General features: G+C 33.7%; 2 protein-coding genes across 2 annotated transcripts; one reads left to right on the top strand and one right to left on the bottom strand.

Annotated features, from left to right (window-relative positions):
• Positions 1 to 15,643: 15,643 nt before the first annotated feature.
• Positions 15,644 to 16,690, top strand: LOC129218640 (uncharacterized). Its single transcript, XM_054852959.1, has one exon. The coding sequence runs from the start codon at positions 15,644 to 15,646 to the stop codon at positions 16,688 to 16,690; it is 1,047 nt and encodes a 348-aa protein (XP_054708934.1).
• Positions 16,691 to 16,812: 122 nt separating this feature from the next.
• Positions 16,813 to 22,866, bottom strand: LOC129218627 (uncharacterized). The gene is made up of 6 exons (XM_054852950.1): positions 22,666 to 22,866; positions 19,890 to 20,041; positions 19,726 to 19,790; positions 19,014 to 19,127; positions 18,505 to 18,652; positions 16,813 to 16,928 (listed from the first exon to the last, which is right to left on the bottom strand). The coding sequence occupies exons 1-6, from the start codon at positions 22,749 to 22,751 to the stop codon at positions 16,813 to 16,815; spliced, it is 681 nt and encodes a 226-aa protein (XP_054708925.1). The 5' UTR covers positions 22,752 to 22,866.
• Between the last annotated feature and the right edge of the window lie 509 nt (positions 22,867 to 23,375).

Below are 23,375 nucleotides of genomic sequence, written 5' to 3'. Positions count from 1 at the left end.
GAAATTGCTGAACTATTGCTTAAAATTTTGAAACTGTCTCACACTACGCGGAAATTTTCCTTTCAATCCAAAAATTCCTTTTTTATGTGATATTTCGAGGATTGAACAGTGGTGAGGCTGATCAGTTAGTACAGTACATTATACTATTTGAAAAGCTGAAATCCATCGCCAGAAATCTATCTCTCACTGTTACAGTAACTTTTATATAGTTAACTGAGAATTGTTTTGATGTCAATGAATGTGAACGCAAAACAATTTTCAGCAAAAATGGTTTTATTGGAGCCTTTTTGTAGGGTACATGGGGCATGTCGGCAAAGTACAGAATCTACCAAAGACTATAACAAACTTCGCAAAGATATATTTTTCATACATATATTAGGAGGGTCGAATGTAGTATTAGGCTACATAATTTGCTCTTTTTACTTCCTTTTACAAAATAGGAAGTATTGTCTTCGCGAAAAAATTTTCTCCCAAAAATCGACCTTAATTTCCATTTTGCTCACCCCCAAATGAATGTTGAGTTTTTTTTAACCCAACCGCACGTGGATATGTGCCTAGGGACGTACAGACACCCGAAATATCCATTTTAACGATCCCCGAGTTAATTACAATGAGTTTTCTCGTGACGTCTGTATGTACGTATGTATGTGCATATGTGTGTATGTATGTCGCATAACTCAAGAACGGAATGTCCTAGAAAGTTGAAATTTGGTACGTAGACTCCTAGTGGGGTCTAGTTGTGCACCTTCCTTTTTGGTTGCATTCGTATGCTCTAAAAGGGGTCTTTTGTCCCTTTTTGGGGGAAATCATTGTTAATTTCGATGTAAACTCAAATGGTGTTATAATTTGGCGGACACTTGGCGATATATCGCCAGTCTTTTGGTCGCTAAGTGTTTTCACCAACTTGGCGACAAATTTAGTGATTTTTTTTATTTTTATTTTTTGTTTTTTTTTTTTAATCTGGTTATAATTTGGCCTCTGTTGGTGATATTTAGAGAGTAAACTATTGCATCATATTAAAACTGCCAATAAGGAGAAAATGAAATTAAATTGGAGTAAAAGGAAGTCATGTGATGCACACATCAGCTGGTTTGAGATAAGGCGCTGCAGGAAGTGTTCCCTCAAAAAAGCCATTGATATTCTTGAAGTGTGAACCATTCTTCGTGCTGTATTAACCAAATGTTTCCCATCAAGTTTATCAAATAGCGGGGGAAAATCGGGACTTCGCAGTGTTTGGTGATTGGGGGACGGCGCCTACCTGATATGATTTTCAAAACTGGGTAAAACAAAACTTTAGCCATGTAAGTTACATCATTAAAAATATTTAAATATTCTGATTTACGAAAAGAGTTTTACTCCGTTTTGAAATAAGAAAGTTATGAATCCGAACTCTGTTTATGCACAAGACTAGTGCAGTCCATGTTTAAACGCATTCTAGACGCCATTTCTGCTACAGGTCTACTATTGAAATTAATATTTCTCATTAGTTTTGATTCTGTGAAAAATTCGCTTTATCCCATATCAATTTGCAGTCTGTTGTTATCTAGAGATATTTTTATTTTCAATAATATAATAATTGTTTTTAAATATATAAAAGTTTCTTTTTGAAAGCATCAAGTATAACCTTTTTTTAATAAAATGAATGCTGAAATATCATTAGGAAAAAAATTTCAGTCTTTTTCTTCTTAAAAGAATCTATTCCAGCTGTTTTTGGTGGAATGTGTGCATCAAATAATTAATTAATTTATGCTTATTAATTCAGAAACCAACCGAACTCTTATGAAATATTCTAAATGCTATTAAAAGTTTTCAATGAAAATTAAAAATAATCTTTTGAGAGAAAAGATACTTTTTGTTCTTATAAATTCTGTAATCAAGAAATGAGTTGAATACGACATTGTAAAAATGCATTGACCGTCTCAAAAGATGTAATTTTTAAAGATTGAGAAATCTTTTTAAGCTGCAGAAACTATTTCTTCAACTTAAATGCATTTTTAACCTTCCATTTTTGAGGCTATAGTGTTTGCTTTTAAAGAAAAAAAAACCCGAACTAATGGTTTAATTAAAGTAAACTTTTTTTTTTTTTTTTTGATGTAAAAACAGCTCTTTCAGATGAATTTTTAATGCTTGTACCACATTAACTTTCTCTTTTTAAACTTTCATTTGTTAAGATGAAAAAAAAAATGTTGAAGGCTGTTTTCTTAACATCGCAACTCTTTTCGTTTTTTTAAAACTAAAAATACATTTGTTCAACCGAAAATACTTTTCTCCCAAAAAAATCCTATTCGCTAAAGAGAATTTTAAAAAATACGGTTTAAGTTATAATTTAAAATTTATAACACTCGAAAAATCAACGATAATAAAAATCCGTTATGTTAAAAACACATAATTCTAATAATATTCTTTTTAGTTTATAAATGTCTTAACAGTTTTACGTTAATGCGACAAAAAAAATTGATTTGATGATAAATCATATACAGTGAAACCTGTGTAAATTGACCACCTGCGGTTTAGTACTTAATCAACTTAGACAAGTGAAAAACTTTCAACTTATGGAGGTTGATATGTATGATCCAAGATTAATTCTGTACCTGGAAATAGCGGTCAACTTAGACAGATGGTCAAATAACAAGGGTGGCTAGCATTACAGGTTTTACTGAATTCAGTGGAACCTCGATAACTCGACACCCCAAGGGAACAGGGAAACGTGTCGACTTAAACGGTTGTCAACTTAATGAGGTTCCATGATTTTTATTCCTAAAGAATTTCTGTATCACTTACTTCCTTAGCTTAACATTCACATTATGAAAATTAATTCTAGTAAATAAATTTAATTTTTATTTTGTATTTCTAAAAAGTACATAATAAAATCCAGTCTTCTTTCAATGCCTCGTGAGGAATAAATCCAATTTTTTTTTAAAGAGGGGAAAGCTTCTTGTCAGTCAGGTCTGTTGAAGATAAAAAGTCCTGCTCACACTTTTTTGAAAAACATGTCATGGTGCCCTTTTTTCCTCGAGGCCTCCCCTTTGTACATTTATCCAACCCTTTCCTCGCATTTTAGAATTGCACTAACAGCACTGAGTGTAGTGGCTGACTCCCCTGGATAAACGATAGAATTCCCTAAATAAGCTTTCAGAAAAGGATTGACTGACCACTAAAATGTTCTGAGAAAACATTCTAGGAATTCTGAAACATTCTGAAAAAAAGGTCAAATAGAAGAATGCTGATTAAAAAAAAAACATTGGACTAGAATAGCAATTGGCTGTCGACTTATAGGGGTTCCTGCAATTTTGTGTCAAGTTAGAGAGGTTTCGCCCATTGAAATTAACATTGGGCCAACCATGAGAAAAATAAATGTCGAGTCACCGGGGTAGTCATTGCTGAAGCTTTACAACAGTAATTTTCAATGGTTTTATTAACAGAAAGAAGTTTTAACTTTGTAATGGTAAAATGTTACTATCACACGTAATATGATCGTTTCTATAAGTATCCTCTTAGTTCTTTATGTGCTCAGCTGTTAGTTTTCTAATGGAGGGAGAGTTTGCCTTGATGTAGTGAACATTTTTTTACAATAGAGTAGCAACATCTATTCCTTAAAACAAAAAGAAAGATAAAATAAGGATCAAGCAGAAAACCAGACAGTCCCCTTGCTTAGATCCGCATAGGAAAAAGTATTCAAAACTAAATACATTGGAAACACGTTCGTCCGGACCTTGGTGATCAGAATCGATGTAAAATCCAAAACAAATTTGTATATGTTTTGAAAAATATGTAAATAGCAACTGAAACATGTGATAGCAAGAACTTCACTGTAAGTACGCCAAATATTCTTTTCTTATTTTGATTAAATGTACATCTTCTGCAAGAATTGTTCTGCTGTACAGCTTCAGATTGTACAATAAATTATGATAACCGAACTACCATTATTATGTACTTGGAGCACACCCAACATTCAACCCAACACCACTCTAACTGAGCCATTAATGATAAAGCTTTTGCTTGACCGACCAACACCACACTTGTTTAAAACAGAAGACAGTGGACTAATTCTTTGTTAAGAAAGGTATGATTTTTGAAACATTTTTAATCTCTACTAATATTATAAAGACAGAGGGCGGATTTTTGTGTGTTTATATGTTCGAGGTAATCTCCGGAACCACTGCACCTATTTGAAAAATTCCTTCACTATATGAAAGGTACTTTCTTACTTTTCTTACTGAGTGACATAGTCTATAATTCGAAAAAATCCGATAAATAGTTCTTTTTTTTATTTCAATTTAGAACCAAATTTCACATAAATTCCCGAATATGGGAGTGAAAAATTACTTGCACATATTAATAGTATATATCGTTAAAAATGGTAGAATTTTCCGCTTTCTAAACAATTTGTTTCAATGTTCTAACGTAATTACGGCGAGAGTGATTTGCGTTTTAGCTCGAACTTTTTTAGGATTGGCTGAAATTTAGGCACTACTTTCTTCATTAAATCTATCAATAAAAAGTGAAGGAATTGTCCCATAGTTTTCTTTTTGACACCATTGAAAAAAGCGATATTATTTACTCCAGGTCTCTCTCGACCTCCGGTCGGAAAACTTAGCTTCTATCTTCAATGGTAAAAAGTTACAAAGGTTTTTAAATCAAGTTGGAAAAAAGTCATTTTGATTCAAGTTGTCAACAATTTTATTTTCGCGTTTCCACGTTTACGCTTTTTGAATCCATTGTTTCTTTCCTTATTTTGCATTTAATTTCTTAAACTTATTTTATTTCGTGTTTCCATGGTTACGCTTTTAAATTACATCTTTCGCATTTTAATTTCTTAAAAGTATTTTAATATATGTCGTCATTGTTTGTAAGGGTAATTTTGCATGGTATTTTTTTTTCTTTTATTTAAGCCTGATTGTTGAATATATGTCACTTGACACAATTGTTATTCTCAAGGTAGACCGGGCAAAGTCGGGCAACGCAGCTCCTAATGTATAAAGATTTGAAAGCTACTGTTAATGTGATTTTATACCTTTTTGTTTGTTTAGCGAAACATTTATTATTGCCAAAGAAAAAACATCCGCTTCACCCGCAAAAGGGCTGGGATCCGGTAGCGTGGTCGCTTGGCGCATTAGGCGCTGAGCAGTTCAGTCTAGGATTATTGTTTTAAAGCAACCGTAAATGTAATTCATTGTTTTGGCGATTTGTTTTGAAAGAAAAGAAACTTTTGATTTGTTTTTATCCGAGTGAAATGTACGACAATTTCTTCTTTTTTTCTGACGATGATTTGTGAATGTTCCACGGGATGCTTTTTTTTTTTTTTTTTTTAAGTTAAACAGATGGATTATGATAGCGTGGTTGCTGGGCGAGTTTGGCGATGAAAAATAGAGTTGCGGAATTATTTTTACATTTGAAAGATATTATTTGATGTCTTTTTTTTTTTTTTTTTTATTCGGCGAAATATTTTAAATTGCAGTAAAAACCGCTTCGCTCGCTAAATAGAGTTTTAAAGCAACTGTAAATCTAATTTAATAATTTGACGAAAAGTTTTAAATTCCAAAGAAACTTTAATAAGTTTTTTTATTATTACTATTTTATTTATTTATTTATTTTTATTTATTTATTTATTTATTTATTTATTTATTTATTTTGAAAAGGTGTGTACGCATTTTATACAAAGAAAAATGATCATTTCACATCAGAGGGGGTAGGGCGTCAATTTTTTTATTTATCGGACTTCCATTAAATTGGACTTAGCGGAAACAAAAGCTAGCAGCCAAAACAGCCAAACACTGGCCAAAACCGCCAAAACACTAGCAGTAAACGCTGTGCGGGTACTGCTAGTGTCTTATATACAACTGTGATTTTTTTGCAACAGGGGTGCCCCCCTCCCTAAGGGCAAGGGCGCACTTCCCCCCTCAATATCGTGAAAGCTCTCGCCCACCAAAAAAATCAAGCGTCCCCCCCCCCAAAAATGAGAAAAATACCCGTCAAAACACCCTTCCCCACCCAAATAAAAAATCCCCCGCAGTCTGCGCCATGACCCCACCCCCCTAAGTGAGCATCTCTGGCAAAAAATAGTTTTTTATGAAAACAAAATATAAGTCCGCTTAATTGCTTTGCCTGTTGCCTATATTATTTGGATTTTTGATTTTCCGAATTGCCCTTGTTTCCAGTCAGTAGGGTGGACCGGGGCACGTTTACGCGGAATTTTTTCAATGGATGTTCTAATTATTTTTGTTTTAACTTAGGAAATTTTAGACATTGCGGTTTTATAAAGCAGCTAATGGAATCAAAATTGGGGTATTCAGTTGTTGCTCAGTTTGTGTTCTAAACCGTTAAAAAAAAATTATTTTTTAGTTCAAGTCGGTTGCATATACTTTCCCCGGACACGGTGCACGTTTACGCATATTTATTTTGACACCTAACGTGGTTCTGTTAGTGTGTTGAACATAATGTCTTACCATCCTTAAAATAAAACAAATTTGTTACAGACTGAATAATGTATAAAGTTGAAGCTGAAGGGGCATGTTGACAGCACTATATGATTGAAAGCTGTAAAATACGAATGTGCAACTTAATTAAAAATTAAATGGTAAATTTTAAAACTAAATAGCCGAAAAATGCTAAAAATGTTTGAGACAGTTTGGAGCGAAAAAAGTGCCATCGGCATGTTTAAGTAAGACACAGTAAAAACGTGCGTAAATGTGCTCCGACGTCAACGCGTAAACTTGCCCCGTCACCAAGTTTGGATTTATTTTTTAACATACAAAAAAATTTAAATATATTTCAGTTTATACAAATACAATTCCCAAAAAAGGATAAAATTCTACCAATTTTTATATATTTGTTCTTTCCTAAGTATTATCTATTCACAATAAGCTTTAAAACGATCAACACAAAATTTACTGAACTTGGTAGAAAACATACTATTCTTCCTGCATACTAAAACGAAGCTCGACTGATGCTCAAAAACTTGTGAGAATATTTGCTAGGGAGCAGCATTAATCTGTTATGACTGGTGGCTCTCCAGTTATAATTCGTTTTGAAAAAAGGGCATTGCGTAAACGTGCCCCATGCGTAAACGTACCCTGGTCTACCGTACGGACAAACGAGGTTGTACTGTACGTTTGAAAATTTTCGCAGTTGGGATAAGTAAAAGTAAAAATTATGGTATGTTGCCCCAAACCGTCTTCTTTTTAAAACTAATTCATTTACTCTTTGCTGAGAGTCCAATGAAATAAAATGAACTACCGGAAGTAAGTATTAAAGTAGGGCATAAGAAACTCAAAAATAAAAAAGTATTGGTATATGTCTATGCCACAAAGTCAAAAATAGAGATGAATGACGCAGAAATAGAATGCTCAGGTAGAACTCAAGTAGAAAGATGTCAATGGATGACAATACCAGTAAAAAAATACTCGAATAACATAACAAAACATTATTCATTACTTTTTGCTGATAACAACTTAGTAGTAAAAACTAATACATTGCATGCAATTCTAAAATATAAAGAACCTGAATCCTTACATCATCTTTCCTTACAATCGAAAAATTATTTTAAAACATGTTTTGGTTTTAAAACTAACTGGCTTTTCAAAATAAGAACGCCTATAAATCTATTCTGAATTAAACTTTTTTTTTTTTCCTCTCTCATCAAAGCATATTTCATCATGTGAAAATATCCGTCTGAAAGATATGAAAAACAAGTTTTTTCTTTGTTAATAATTTATAACTTTCCTTTGAAAGTCAGAAAGCGTTTTTCGTTCAAAAATCACAGTAATCCAACAGAAGTTTTTTTGTGTTTCTTAATTATGTATTTCTTTTGTATAATTTTTGGAAACGATAAACTAATAACATCATTAAGAATACTGAATAAAATACGTTCTTTGTTTACAAACTTTAGTTAATAATTAAACAAAGCCGGATTATTAAAACGAATTTAAACAAGGTTATAAGAAAAATATTTGATTTTCGTTCTGAGTATTAGCGAATAAATATTTATTTTATGTACCATGAAAATAAGAAAATATTTCTGTTTATTTAAATAAATATTATTATTTTTATTCAAGAAACTTTGAAAATATCTTTAAGATGTTAGAAACATTCTTATTTTAGACTACTTTTACATGAAAGTAATCAAGAAGTTTGTCCAAAACTGAGCGAGACAAGTTTCCGTTTCTCAACTTCTGTTTTTTAACGTCAGCCAAATCTTTTTCTCAGTTAGCTTTAGATATAAATTACTTCAAATTATTTTTTTTATATAATTCTAAAAACATTCTGAAAATGACAAAGTTACATCTTTTGCGTAAAAAACGGAAACTAATATAAAACGTTATTAATTTAATATTTTTCAATCGTTACATCGTTGTATTTCACTCTTACGAATTCCGCATTTGCAAATTCTGAGATATAAACCAATAAACAAATAAGAGAAACTTATTACCCAGTAATGTAATATATAATGCATAAATCAGAAACTCTTCATGGAAACACATTTCACAGCAGTTGATATAAGTGTTACTAAATGCCAAATGAAATTTAAAATTTGACAAATTTTCATTCATTGTTTCCCTCTTCGACTGAATCAGACTGTCTTAAAACTCATATAACATAAGGCACCGATGTTACAGTGAGTAAGTATTATTTATACAGTGAAACTTGCGTAAGTTGACCACTTGCGGTGCACTACTTTAGTGGTCAACTTAAACAGGTGGTCAACTTACAAAGGTTGATTTATATGCTAAAGGGCTAATTCCGTGCCTGAAAAAAGCGGTCAACTTAGACAGGTGGTCAACTTCACAGGCTTTACTGTAGATCCTCTGATTGACCCTCTTCAATGAGATGACATCTGCCTCCTGCTCGATTATTCACCTTTCATGACTGAGGAGTTCTGATAAGAATGAAACTGCAGTCTCAGGATGTGATAACTTGGTACAATAAAACCTGTAAAGTTGACCGCCCTTGTAAGTTAACCACCTGGCTAAGTTGACCACTATTTTCAGGCACATAATTAGATCTATATCATATAATTCAACCTCTGTAAGTTGACCAACTGTTTAAGTTGACCACTAAAGTAGGGCACCGCAAGTGGTCAACTTACACAGGTTTCACTGTATATTGCATGCAGTTCTGCCTTAGCCCTGGCTTGGGGACGATAACTTACCGCTAAATACCTATGTTCATGTTTCTATTAAAGGCTTTTTTTCTCACATGCCGAATATGACATGTAACATTTATATATCAGGATGTGATAACCTGGTATATTGCATGCAGTTCTGCCTTAGCCCTGGCTTGGGGACGGTAACTTACCGCTAAATACCTATGTTCATGTTTCTATTAAAGGCTTTTTTTCTCACATACCGAATATGACATGTAACATTTATATCTCAGGATGTGATAACCTGGTATATTGCATGCAGTTCTGCCTTAGCCCTGGCTTGGGGACGGTAACTTACTGCTAAATACCTATGTTCATGTTTCTATTAAAGGCTTTTTTTCTCACATACCGAATATGACATGTAACATTTATATCTCAGGATGTGATAACCTGGTATATTGCATGCAGTTCTGCCTTAGCCCTGGCTTGGGGACGGTAACTTACTGCTAAATACCTATGTTCAGGTTTCTATTAAAGGCTTTTTTTCTCATTTACCGAATGAGACATGTAACATTTATGTCGCGGATTTTCTCGAAAATCGTGAGTCGTATAAATGCGGTTCTTTGAAATTTTTTAGGCTCTGCGAGCCAGAAATTTGGCGATGTAGAGTTTCTATGGCGCTTATGAGACATGTACATATACTTGCCGTTTTTGCGAAAACTACAAGAAAGAGGGAAACAATTACGTACTTCTTTATCTATAAGCTATATAATTCGTTGAACTAATAGGACACACAAAAAAACTGGGCACTGCGTTATTAAATTCGCAAAATGATAATTACCCTAGCTTTCTAAACGCCTCTCACTTATAGGAATGTCACAATTAAAATGCTTCGTAACATTTGAAACATGCTGAGGGCTCTACTCTGTGAAATAATATATATATTTAATTGAAAAACATACGCTAACGTGGAGACGGAATTAACCTATTACTCCTGGAATGAAATGAACAAGGTTTTTCACTTATAGGCGCTAGGAATGGAATTGGGGGCTAATTCGCTCCCGTGTTAGAGATAAACTCCATTGAAATACAGCATACATTGATGTATTTCAATGGCGTTAGTCTCGGTTTGTCGGACCGGAACCGAAAAATTTTCATGCCTGGGACTACTTAATACATAGCCAACAAATTTAATAAAAGTATTTAAAACTAATACGCTATTTAAGAAAATGACCAATAATATATATTATTTCCCAAAGGTTTTTTTTTTTTTTTTTTTTTTCAACGACGCCTCAACTCCTTCAATACTTAGTCAAACTTCATACGTAAGGCATCCTTTTTTAAAAAAATTTCACCGCTTTCGGACAAAAATAAAGAGAATTCAAATTTTGGTTGTTTTGCCCAAAAGAAAATGATTTCTTCTGTGTTTTATTACACATTGCTTCAATACATAGCATCCTAAAATGAAGACGCTCAGTTGGTTATAACGTCGTGCTTGGAATTCGAAGATCATGAGTTCGAATCCCCTGGGTCAAAAAATATTGTTTTAATGAATTCTTCAGTAGATTTCTGATCCAAATTTTCATGATTATTTTATCTAATCTGTACTCAATGCAAGGTTCTGGCTACAGTTCTGTTGTAGTTAAAATCAAGAAACAAGGCATTACTTTTAACATGGTCGCAGAATAGGAATTTTAAAATATTTTAATAAAATAGAGGCATTGATTTATGTTTATTTTGTTGCTTTATGCCGCATTGCTTTAGTGTCTTGCATCTCAAGCTGGAAGACCCAGTAGCTTTTTTGACAGGAGCGTCCTACTAATAACGCGAAGGTGATTGAATCGATCCTCTCATGGGCCGGAATATATAGCTGTTGAATGAGCAATTTTCCTCGGTTGAAATTCTTTTACGATTTCTATAATCGCATCACATTGGGGGCAGAAAATCACAACTGTGCCCTAGCATTAAAATCAGAAGAAAAAAAACATTGTTTTAAAATGTTAAGTCGCAGAACACCTATATTGCTTCTAAGCCTGGCAAACCCCCCCCCCCTTCCCCCGAGAAGAAAGGCTCACGCCCCCTAAATATCGCAACCCCCCCCCCCCGGTCAAAAAAAGCAAGAGCCCACCAAAAAAAGGGAAAAATACTCCTCAAAACAACCCCCTAAAAATTTCGATGGCGTAGTCTGCGCCATGACCCCTCCCCCTAGGTGGGCACCCCTGTCTAAGAGGTGTTTTTGGAGGGGAGAGGGGATTTGCCAGGACTTCTTTAATACTTCATCGAATTTCAAGAGTAAGGCCTCATTTTTAAAAAAAATTACTGCGCTATCAGAGGAAAATAAAGAAATGTCACATTCTTACTAATATTTAAAAACAAAAAGAAAGAAACTTAAGAACCGGGTTTTGAATTCCTTTTGTCTTTATCATACAACTTCTCTCGGGTTAGCTGCATAATAAAATATCCATGGAAATTTTCCGCATATAAATTCGAATAACTTTCCTTCTGTCGAGAGAAACCTATTACATATTTATCTATCTAAACTTTAGTGTCTCTAAATGACATTATTTCATCGATGATGAGTCACTGCAATTGAAAGTGCTTATTAAATTAGGACGGCGATTGCTATTGAATAGCTTATTAGCTCTTGAAATTTCTGCAGTAAGAATGGCACAGCAAGTGTTATAATGTTTAGATCCACTGAAACCTAATTTGGGATAACGAGATTTGATTTAGAATACGTTGCTATCTAATTTTGGGAAGGAAATTAATTAGCTAGTGTCGTTATATTAAATGTCGAGTGAGAGTTTAATAATTTGATGAGACAATGGAACTTTTGTTCTCCGAACACGAAGTATATTTTGTTTCATTAAAATGATTAGCAGAATTAATGTGTTTTTGCTTATTGATTTTCCTAGGACTGTTTCTGAGAATTTAATAATTTCTGCAGTCACAGATTGCCAGATAACAAAGCTTAAATCAGAGCATAGAGGGTGGAAAAGACACCGTTTAGAATTGAAATCGTGAGCAGTAGGTTTGAAATAAGCTCCACTTGCGAAAAGCATCATGTGCCACACATTAACAATGTGCGACTGACATCCGAAGCAACTATCCGGGAGAGTGACATGCTGTAATACGCTATGTATTCTGCACATGTTATAGTGCGCAGAGAATTACAAAATGGCTTCTAAATTCATCGCGAGGACCACTGCCGTGGGAAAGTAAACCGCAGTATCTGAAAATTTTTCTTTTTTTTTTTACTTTTTTTTCAGCTGTTGTACTTTAGTTGTATTGTACAAGCTCGCTTATTTGGTTTTGCCTGAAAATAAAGCCAAAAAAATCGTCCAATTCCAAAATTTCCCTATTCTTCATATGAAATCCAAAACGCATTTCTTCAAATATCTCAGATCCTCATTTCTGCAGATGCTGCACTTTACGTTTCCATGGCAGACCAGGGCTGTGGAGCAGAAATCGACGTCGTGGAGTTGAGTCGGACTAGTTTTGGGGTAAAAAAAAGTCGTGATTAGGAGTCGTAGGCATTAAATTTCAAGAGTCAGAGTCGTAGTCGGTCATTTTCGTCAAAATTCTGCCAGGGCTACAAAGTAAGAGTTGGAGTCAAGGAGACAATCGGTTTTGGGGTAAAGGAGTCGAATTCGAAGGCTCTAAAATCGGAGTTGGAACCGGAGTCCGTCATTTTCCTTCTGACTCCGTATCCCTGGCAAAAGGCGCAGTCCTTCTTTCTCCAAAGAACGGAATGCAACAGAAGGAAATATATTCTTCTTGACCAAATGGACAAAGATGTTGAAAGCATTTTTTTTTTCCTTTTACTTATTTTCATTTATTTATCACTTTTCTATTATTCATTTATCGAAAAAAAAAATCTTATTTCTTCATTTTATTCTATTTATATATTTTCTTTTATTTATCATTTTTTTTTCTAAGATTAGAAGAAAAACTATTTTATTAAAACAGTTATCGTTCTCGATTTTTCAGTTTTTGGTAAATAAATTGTTTTTAAATTTAAAATATTATCAGAACAGATTTAGTAAAAGTTTCGAAATCTTTGAACTGAAATATACTTTAGCTGTTATATGATACCTAATGAGCTATTGTTGTGTTATAACTACTCTTAAAGGTTTTCCGAAAAAGGGTTGTTAAGATGTTTTTAAAAGTTTAGGAAGAAAGTGAAAAATGATGATTACGAAAGTTAAGTTAGTAAAATTAATCATTACTCAACGAAACTTGACAGAGGTTTATCGCATTACTTCAATTAACTGAAGGAAAATTAGCGAACATACTCCTTCGGTATTTCTGCAATCAATGCCGAATTTCATCTATATATATTAAAATAGCACAATCTTAAACTGTTCTGTCGATAAAATGAAAATTGGTGTGATTTAAAAACTTTTAAATAAAAAATGCACATATAGTGCAGCTCTGGTTAATTGAGCTGTGACCTTGACTTTGTTTACCTGTTTTAGGGGAGCTTAGTGAAAAATCGACGTGTTATTGGCTTGGATTTTAGTTAGAATATTTTTTAAAAACTACTAAGAACGTTTCTCAACTCAACTTAGCGACAATTGACCCTCCCTATTTTCCGAAACAGAGGTAAACATTGCCAGAGTCGGAGCTCAACTTCTCAGAGCCTCACAATACCACTTTTAATAAACGCAAATAATTTGAAACTTTGAATGGAAAAGTCCTCATTTGAAGGAAACTTGATCATTTCTATTTCAATGCGATTAATTGAAAGTTTGATGACTAGTTTGAAAGATTGATTTGTAAATATGGCAGACTTTCAAGCCGTCCTTTCCTTTCCCACACATATTACGTATTCTTTCAATCCGCCGAAAATATTCCGTACTCAGAACTCATGTTCATTAATCTGAAATTACACGTTCTCCTAAATTACTTTAATCTAAAATTAACTAGCTGAAAACGTGACTGTCGACAAAGGTTGCTACCTTACTCTTACAGATTTTGTGCATAACACACTTAGTACTAAATAAAACCTAAAAGCAAATGTAGGACTTCGTTTTAAAATAATCTGACCGTTTGAATAAGGTTTCTTACTGTAAATTATAAAAATCTTAAAATTTTGAACATTTCTAGCTGTATTTTCAATTAATAGTCATGATTAAGTGTTGTGATCTCGAGGATAAATTGTGTTGCTATGGAATTTATAGGATAAAATGCGAAAAAAAACTTATTCATGTACAACAAACAAGGTGCTCTCTCAAAATGGGGAGGTTTCCTTCAGTCAAAAGTACTACTTTTAGTCATTGAAATTGAGAGAATGAGCAAAAAAAAAAAAAACATCGACCCAGAAAATACTTTCATTTTCCAACAGTTTTTTTAATTAATTTTTAAAATGTCAGATTTTTCAAACAAGGCGTGGTCTTGATGACGTCACAAATGATGCACTTGCCGCATCTTTCTACTACGTTTCCACGTTGTGATAATCAAGCAGCGAATTAAAATTGCACTCTGCACTTGCTATCAATCATATCGTTGCCCATACACGTGCACGTGAGTAAAGAGGCGAATTCAATATTTTGCACTGTGAATGGCAACACTGAATGGCATTTCATCATTTGTGATGTCATCGGCAGAAGCCGTAAACAATTAAAGCGCTCCGAGTTAAGTAATGTTTTAAAAATATTAAACGTAAACAAATTTATCAAAAAATGGTCAGATCCTGTGTTTTTAAGCATGCTCTTTCAGAAACAAATACTTTTAAAATTTTGGAAACGACCCCATCCAACTATTGCCAAACAACTATTGTTTAAGTTTAAACTAGAAAATAAATTCAATTACTCCATTCTTCTTGGATCATTTGGCGGGAGATTGAAACAATCATCTATACCCTCTTAGGTCTACCAATGGATTAACTTTTTTCAGAATCTGTCCGTTACTTCTTCGGATGTAGTCGTCAAACTAACTTAGAAAAAAATAGATGGCTCCGACAGCGACCTCCTTGGAGGGAATGACGCCAAAACGCATGGAAGTTTGGAGTACGTGTACCAAATTTCGTTCGATTTTGTGAAGTAGTTTTTGAGTTGTAGCAATCGCAAAACATTGCGCTCTTACACCCCGTTTGCACTGCGAGCTAAGCGCGCTCAACCCATCAATGCACTTACGAGTTAAGCGCACTTACTTTAAAAGTCGTTTGCACTAGAGAACGCACTTAAAGTTTAACTGCAAACCGCGACTTCAAATGGAATGGTAAATTAACTGTAACTGTGTTTATGCTGTGGAAGAGAAGGAACTTAGATTCTATTCCTCTCCATCTGAGCACTGCGCCGTGGCGTCGAATGAAAAAAAATATTGTTCTCTGAATCAGCCGTGACTGTGACTGTAATTATCGGCACTTCTATTTACTATTCGCAGCTTCGTCATGAACAACGAAGTTGCAATAGCTCATATATCTTATCAAGCTAATCTTACATACTTGTTTAAGAAACGTGCAAATTTCAAACGACAAATATTATTAATGATTGAAAAACAGGACAAAATTCTTCAAGAGTTACTGATGTTGAGTTTGGTACTGGCGGACAGTACAAGATGTCCAGATTCATGGTCTCTGGCAAAAGAATCACAGTGGTACGAAAGAATTGCCACTGTTTTCACGGACGAGCAGTGGAAAAGCAATTTCCGAATAACCAAAAAATGTACTTTGAACTCTGTGATCGATCATCGGAACTTGAGAGGAAAGCGAGCAATTTCAGGAATCCCATTCCTCTTGGCAAGAGAGTTGCAATTGCTCTCTACAAACTAGGCTCGTCAGCAGAATATAGGACGATTGCCAGCCTATTTGGAGTTCACAAATCCACAGTATGTGAATGTGTCTTGGAATTCTGCTCATTACTTGTGGACAATCTTCTTAAAGAAGTGATAACATTTCCATCTAGCACAGCAGAAGTTTCTCGTTTAATTGGAGAATTTGAAGATATTTGGGGCTTTCCTCAATGTTGTGGAGCCATTGTTGGTTCCCACATTCAAATAAAACCCCCCAAAAAAAACGCAACTTGTTATCACAATTATAGAAGTTTATACAGTGTAATACTTCTAGCAGTGGTGGATGCAAAATACAAGTTCCTATACATAAACGTGGGGGCTACGGGAAGAAATAATGATTCTTTTGTATTTAAAAATTCAAATTTATATCGTTTTTTCCGCCAAAGCACCATTTTTCCACCTCTAAACAGAATACTAAACAATGTTAGTGTCCCTGCATGTTTGGTTGCAGATTCCGCATTTCCGTTGCTGCCTTTTCTGCAGAAGCCGTACATACAGAGGCACCAAATGCCAGAGTATCAAAAACACTGCAACTCTACACTCTCTAGAGCTAGAGTTGTTGTAGAAAATGCTTTTGGAAGGCTGAAGGCTCGTTTTCGTTGTCTTCAACAAATGGATTTTTCCATCAAAAACACAACGAAGATTATACAAGCCTGCTGCATTCTAAACAACCTCTGTGAACTAAACAGTGATGATGTTTACCCAATATGGAGTGTTCCCCAAGCTCTTCCAAATCAAGATACCGAGGAAGGAGACACTGATGAACAATCAGTGCGCATTAGAGAAGCTATTGCTAATTTTCTTGCCTCTTAAAATGTATATATGTAGAGAGACCTTTTTGTACAAAATTTTGATGTTGTTTTTCACATATATGTTAAATTAGTTTACAAAGTGATTTTAATTGTATTTTGATAATAGTTTATTTTTTAAATTTCTCAAGTAACCTTCAGTTTTGTCATTGACCATTGATCTTCACATTTCAAACTGTCAGTTTTTGCTGTATTCAACATCATAAATTTTTCAAGAACTTTGTCCTGCTTCTCAACCATTGCTAACATTTGTAATTTAAAGTTTGCACATTTTTTAAACAAGTATGTAACGCTGCCTTGATAAGATATAAAATTATTTTAAATGTTTAAAATAAAAAGACCCTTTTTTAAAATTCAGATTGTTTATTTCATTTGTTTAAAATAATGCAACAGTGAAACCTATGTCCAGGAGCCCCTCAAACTTGAATTGTTGTGAGGATAAACTTCACAATGTTTCGAATGAAATAAATAATGGGTAGACTTAGCACATACCTACATATATGCAATTTATTATGTTGTTGCGCTAAGGTTTGAAAGTTATATCTATAGTTCACCTCAAAAATGAGAAGCTTTTTTCAAGTTTTCCTCCATATATCTAATCCAGATTTCACTTTTTCACAATTTTTTTAAATCTTGCATTTTCCATGTCCAAAAAATTGCATATTGGTAAAATATGTTACAAGGAATCACCTCCTAACAATAACTTGATTTTGATAAAACATTCAGATACCACTTATGTGCTTAGAATAGCAGTATAGGTATATAAAAGAAATTTATTAAATCGTCAGATAAAATGTGCCGAATCGTATTTTTGGGAGGATGCAGCAACTTCTTTTTGATATACCTACCCTTTTCTTACACGGAGAAATGAACTTCATTGTTAACAAAAAATGAAATATGATCATGCATACATAACAAATACCTATATGTAAGGAGTAGATATGTTATAGGCATAGTTCAATTTGCTTCAGTATTTTTCACTTTCTGTATAGTGAACTTCTTCGTACCAATTTTATCCCATGCTTTAATAATGTCAGTACATGTGAAACGAGCTAATTTAATTGAACTACTTGGTTTTATCAGAGCAGGGTTGATTTGGTGCTCAAATACAGCTTACGTAGTAATTGTTCTTCAAAAATAAATTCTCCTTCCACATAAAATTATACATGATACAGGACTGAGTCATTTGTTAACAGCATTACAGCACCGGAAAATTACCCACCTTGATGCATATTTTAATGGATTTAACGGGGTACAATCATATTGTCAAAGAAACATTCAAAAAAACTATGGAACAAATAAAAATTCAATAAAATAAACTTATGACTATTTTTCTAGGCCCCCATGTCTCGATTAAAATTGAAAACTTTAATGCAAAATAAAAATTTGCCGAGTACTGGATATTTGGCGAGATTTTTATCAGGTAATTTTTGGCACTTTTATTTTAATTAGAAAGATTTATGTCCTCCGAACAAAAATTTACAAATCAAGCAAAACTTTCTATTCTGCAAAATATGGGGAAAAAACATTTTACGTAGCAAACGAGTTTTAAAGTCATGACTTACATGTTTTTTTTTTTTCATTCTCAAGTATTGAAGCCTAATACTACAGATAATCCACTATTAAAACACAGTTGGTTTCATTCTACAAATTAAAAATTATTAATATATAATAATTATTATAAACACAAACTATTGATTACACATGCAAAACTTATTAATAACACAATTATTAATAACACAAAACTACAAAATTAAAATCATTTATTTAACAAATCCCTCAGCACATTTGTTTGTTCTTTTAAAACTTCAATAATACTGGCGTCATTTTCTACAGATTGCTTCATTATATTCAGCATTTCTTTCGAATTATCGTTATTATTCTGCTGTATGTTATTGAATTTTTGTAACAATTCGCCCAAAAATCGGGTCTTTTTCCCTCCGTCAACTCTTCTTCTCTTTGGTCTCTGAAAAAAAATAAAAAATAAAATGAATATGAGGGGTTAGGGCAAAATAACCTAAGTGACGCTACAAGAGGGTGTTGAAGTCCTATCTCAGTGTCTTCCTCTGCGGTGCCCACGACAGTAAAAACTAAAAAGTTTTTGAGAATAACTATAATGAAACAAATTGCTAAAAATGAACATTGGGAAGTCAGCTTTTTCAAAAGGAGCTAGCAATATATATTAACATCTATTGAACAGTCAAAAAATTGAATACTGGATATTAGGAGACAAATACTCGGCAATATGAACAAAATAATGAAGTGATTTTTTTCTAAATTAAGAATTTAAGTTGCCGTGTACAACATTTAATTAAAAAATTGCTAACCTGGGGTACAACAGAATCTTCTTGATTTGATGGACCAGCTACTGGTTCCAGCTCGGGAAGTTCAGGCCGGGGACTACCGACACCAACATCTTCTACTGGATCTGCAGCAGGTAGCTGACAATTCAAAAAATAAAATAAATACTGAAGAAAACTACATACACTCTAAATTGCTTTTACAAAAAACGACAAATGACTGTACGCATCCAGAGAACTAATAATTATACAGAAACGTAGGGTAGCACTCCACTCTGAGAGGCAGAAAAGAGGAAATTAGAAATAAACCTTGCAAGGTGATGCCATTTTGTACAAGTCAACATAGTTCATAGCGTATCAACTAAGACTATCAACAACTTACCGCATGCAAATTTTTACTGAGAAGAATAAGCAGCATTTTACTCTTGGTATTAACATGACATCCACAGCTGATCAAGCAATTCAAAGCATAAAAACTCTAAAACTTTTTTTTTTTTTTTTTTGCAAATGCCAACCAAGAAGCAAATTGGCAAAATTTGTTAATACAAAAGGTGTTATGAATGAAATTGTATCTGAAATAAAATCGCATTCCCTCTATGATTTATTTGATAAATATCAATTTTTAAACAATGTAATAAGATTACCCCCCCCCCCAATTTTAAGTTTTTCCACTCGATACATTTTTTATATAACTGGTCCAAGTAATACAATGCTAATAATGAGGATTTATGCTACGCACTTGATTTGGTAATGCTCCACCTTCCTGGCAGTCCTCTTCAAGAGACATGTCTGTCACTAAAGATGCTGCAAAAAAAAAAAAATAAATAAATAAATAAATTATGAGCATGGTTTAGATTTTATGCAAATAAATTTTAAGTGTTTTTTAATATCCTTATTGCTCACTATTTTCATCGGCCAGAAAGCTGTTATCCATGCTTTCCACCATTGACGATGCATCTTGGCACGGTAGCACCCCAATCACTTCATGCACCGCTTGAAAAAATCTCCATTTGGACGGTTCTCCTCCAGTTGTGCCAATCTTAGTTTTTTCTTCCCTAGAAGTACAAAAGCATTTTCAGAGGCGACCAAAGGTTTTTTTGTAAATGATATGCAGCTTCAAATCTTAAGCATTCAAATGCATCACTAGATATTTAGTTCAGTAATTAACCAGATTAATATATGCACATAATCAGTCCTGTAACCCTGGGCAGAGGAGAAGGGAGCTTTGTCCCCCAATACATTTAATTTTTCATGTTAAAAAGGAATGTCACTGTAACGTAAATGTGTTTAAAAACTACCGCTTTTTTTGGGGACTTCCTGTAAACCCCACAAAGGTGAGTTACCCCAAATACTACTTTTCCCTAAGTACGGCACTGTATTCAAGTGTATGAACTGTACATACTGTGGGAGTGGGGGTTAAAATCTGCTCAAAAATTATTATAAACTAATATCAAAATGATCATTACAAACTTATCATTGCAATGCAATGTTTCAGCCGAGTTTATAAGTTCTTTAGCAAAAATGCTAAAACTGGAGAAAATGCTTTAGCAATACGCTAAAATGTCAAATTTCTATTTTAATCCCTCAAATTCAAAGTATAAAAATACAGTTCCAAATCAGACAAGTAGAAATAGTAAAATATCATTCATGAAAGGAATGGAGAAAAAGGCCCGGTTTGTTGTCCTTTATTATTTGTGCAGCTAGATAGGTTTTTGTACAAAATTAATTGACTATGGGAAAATGGCGTGTTTTTAGACGGAACCACTTCTATAACATCTGGGATTGTGAATAGAGACGTACCGAGTACTCGCGAACTACTTGGTACTCGGCCAAACTTTGAATAGGTACTCGGCCCATACCGAGTAGTTGCAAAAAAAGCAATATTTCCATGACAGATAGTAATATTTATAAAAAGCGCAATCATATATATAATATTCTGCAATCATTTACAATCAAGGGTGCCCAATGCAAAATTTTTCTCCATGGTTTAGAGTATTTTCTACATGGAAACGGATTTCAGTACAGTAAAAAGATTTTAAAATTTGACCTTTAATAACTTATTCATTAATGGCTGGAAAAGAATTTTTAAATACATTTTTGCAAAGAAAAAAGCATTAAAAGAAAGGAAGTTCTCATTTCTAAGGGGGGTGGGGCAGGGCTTGAGCCCCCTTACCCCCTTATATGGGTGCCCTTGTTTACAATTCAAATTTACAAGTGAAATTTAAATTTTGAGATTAATGAAGTTTGTAATCCTTCAATGGAATTATGGACATGTGCTTTGGGTTTACAAGGAATTCCTTTTTCAATGCGCAAAATGTGACTCACAGATTTAAAGGCATCCGACAAAAGGCAGATTTTTTTGTGGAATGTCTTTGCATTCTTTAACTCACATTTTACGCCCTGAAAAAGACGTTCCTTTTCAGGGCCGGATTTGGAAGTGTGGAGGCCCCTAATCAGGGTTCAAAATTATCCCATACTTTGATATATATCCGACTATTTTGATACACATGTATTATATCACATAAATTTTCAATCAGCACAAGTTAGGATATTTTGTAAAAATTTTATTGTGGGGGCCCCTTTGTTGTGGAGGCCCCGGGGCAGCTGCCCTGCCGGCCTTGTTCCTTGTAATGCAGAAACAAGTGTCTGTAGTGCATTTGTTTTCTTTGCTTTCAAAAATTATTTATGTTGAGCGGACTAGAACTATAATAGATTGGTATACAGTAAACTCCCGATTATCCGCAGAATTGGGTGGCACAAGCGCCGCGGATAATAAAAATCGCGGATAACCGCAAAAAGACTAAAATGGGGGACAAATCAGGTAAAAATTGTCCTATCTCAAATTCTTAACTGTATTGATGCATAACACTTTCTGCAAACAGTGAAAATATATATAGAGTACAGTACAAATGTTTTGTATTTTTGCACAACCGAACTTAACATCAATAACAAACAAGTGTATGTACGATGAAGAAAGCACAAAAATAATAATAATAATAATAATAATAATAATAATAATAATAATAATAAAATTAAATCAAATCTATCAATCAAGCAAAAACAACTGAGTGTAAAACAACTGAGTAATTTTTCAAAAAAAAAAACAGCCACTGGTATTAGCTTTTTACTGCGAAAATACATGTTCGTGATTGTTGATTGATTCGCGGATAATCCGCCCCGCGGATAAACCGCTCGCGGATAATCGAGAGTCTACTGTAGTTTGTTTTAATTCTAACTTGATTAATCATACCTTTTCTTTATTTACTTTTATTTAATTTTTTTTTTTTTTTTTTTTTTTGTAATTTTTGACAACAAAATTTTCTAAATAATGAGCAATTAAATTTCAGCAGGAATTTAGTTTTTAAAACTATTATATGGACTAGGAGGTCTATACTACTATTCCAATAAGTTCAAAATTCATCATATGTGTTTCAGTGGTTCTTCTTAAAACATAATTGGTACTCCGTGACTCGGCCGAGTGCTCGGTAACTCGGTACTCGGCCGAGTACTTGGTACTCGGCCAAAGTGCTACTCGGTACGTCTCTAATTGTAAACAATAAAAAAAAACCTTTATGTTTACGAATAAATTTTGAAAATTCTTATTTACATTGACACAATTTATTGCAAGAAAAAATATTGTACAAATGCATACATAAATAAATAGAAAAAAATAACTCACCTGTAACGCCGGTTTAAGTTTTGTATTTTTTTCGAGATCTCTGCAGAACTCCGTGTAAATCCGTATGTTTTGAAAGAACAGCTCATTCCTTCATAAACCACACGGTTGCGTTTACTTTTTCTTAAATTTGCAAGATTCTCATGCCATATATTTACGAGGGCAAACGTTTCATCGTCTGCCCAATTGTCCTTCCGCTTTAAGCTCAAGGAGGCAGCCACCTTTAAGCGACGAATGTCTTGTTGAGCGGCTTTCCAGTGTCGCTCAACTGAAGCGGCTTTGAGATGCGCTAAGTGAATGCGCAGTAGGTTAGCTGAAAACTAAGCGGCTTAATTCCGCCAGTGCAAACGGGGTGTTACTCTCACATATTTTTCAATAATGGTCCAAATGGATTCAGAAATTCTCAAAATGTGTAATTCCATTGAAATTAAAAAATGTTCCTGAATCCATTACTTTCTTATACAGGGGGACTAGTTATGGGCACCCAACCAGTAATAGATAAGTTTGTCTTGTATTTTCAACTAGTGGTAGCCGCATGGCTTTGCCCGTAGTTGAAAATTAAAATGGTCATTCGGTTCGCCTGTATATTTACAAATAATGGATGACGAATTTCTCGCCAATTGGATATGTTCATTCGCTCTCCCATTCTACGTCATGATGATTTCGTAATTTACTCGTCCATATTATGATAATTTTCTCCGGAAAATGTTCTT

Source organism: Uloborus diversus, chromosome 1 (genome assembly GCF_026930045.1).
Source record: "Uloborus diversus isolate 005 chromosome 1, Udiv.v.3.1, whole genome shotgun sequence".
NCBI lineage: Eukaryota > Metazoa > Arthropoda > Arachnida > Araneae > Uloboridae > Uloborus > Uloborus diversus.
This window is presented reverse-complemented; position numbering and strand designations above follow the sequence as displayed.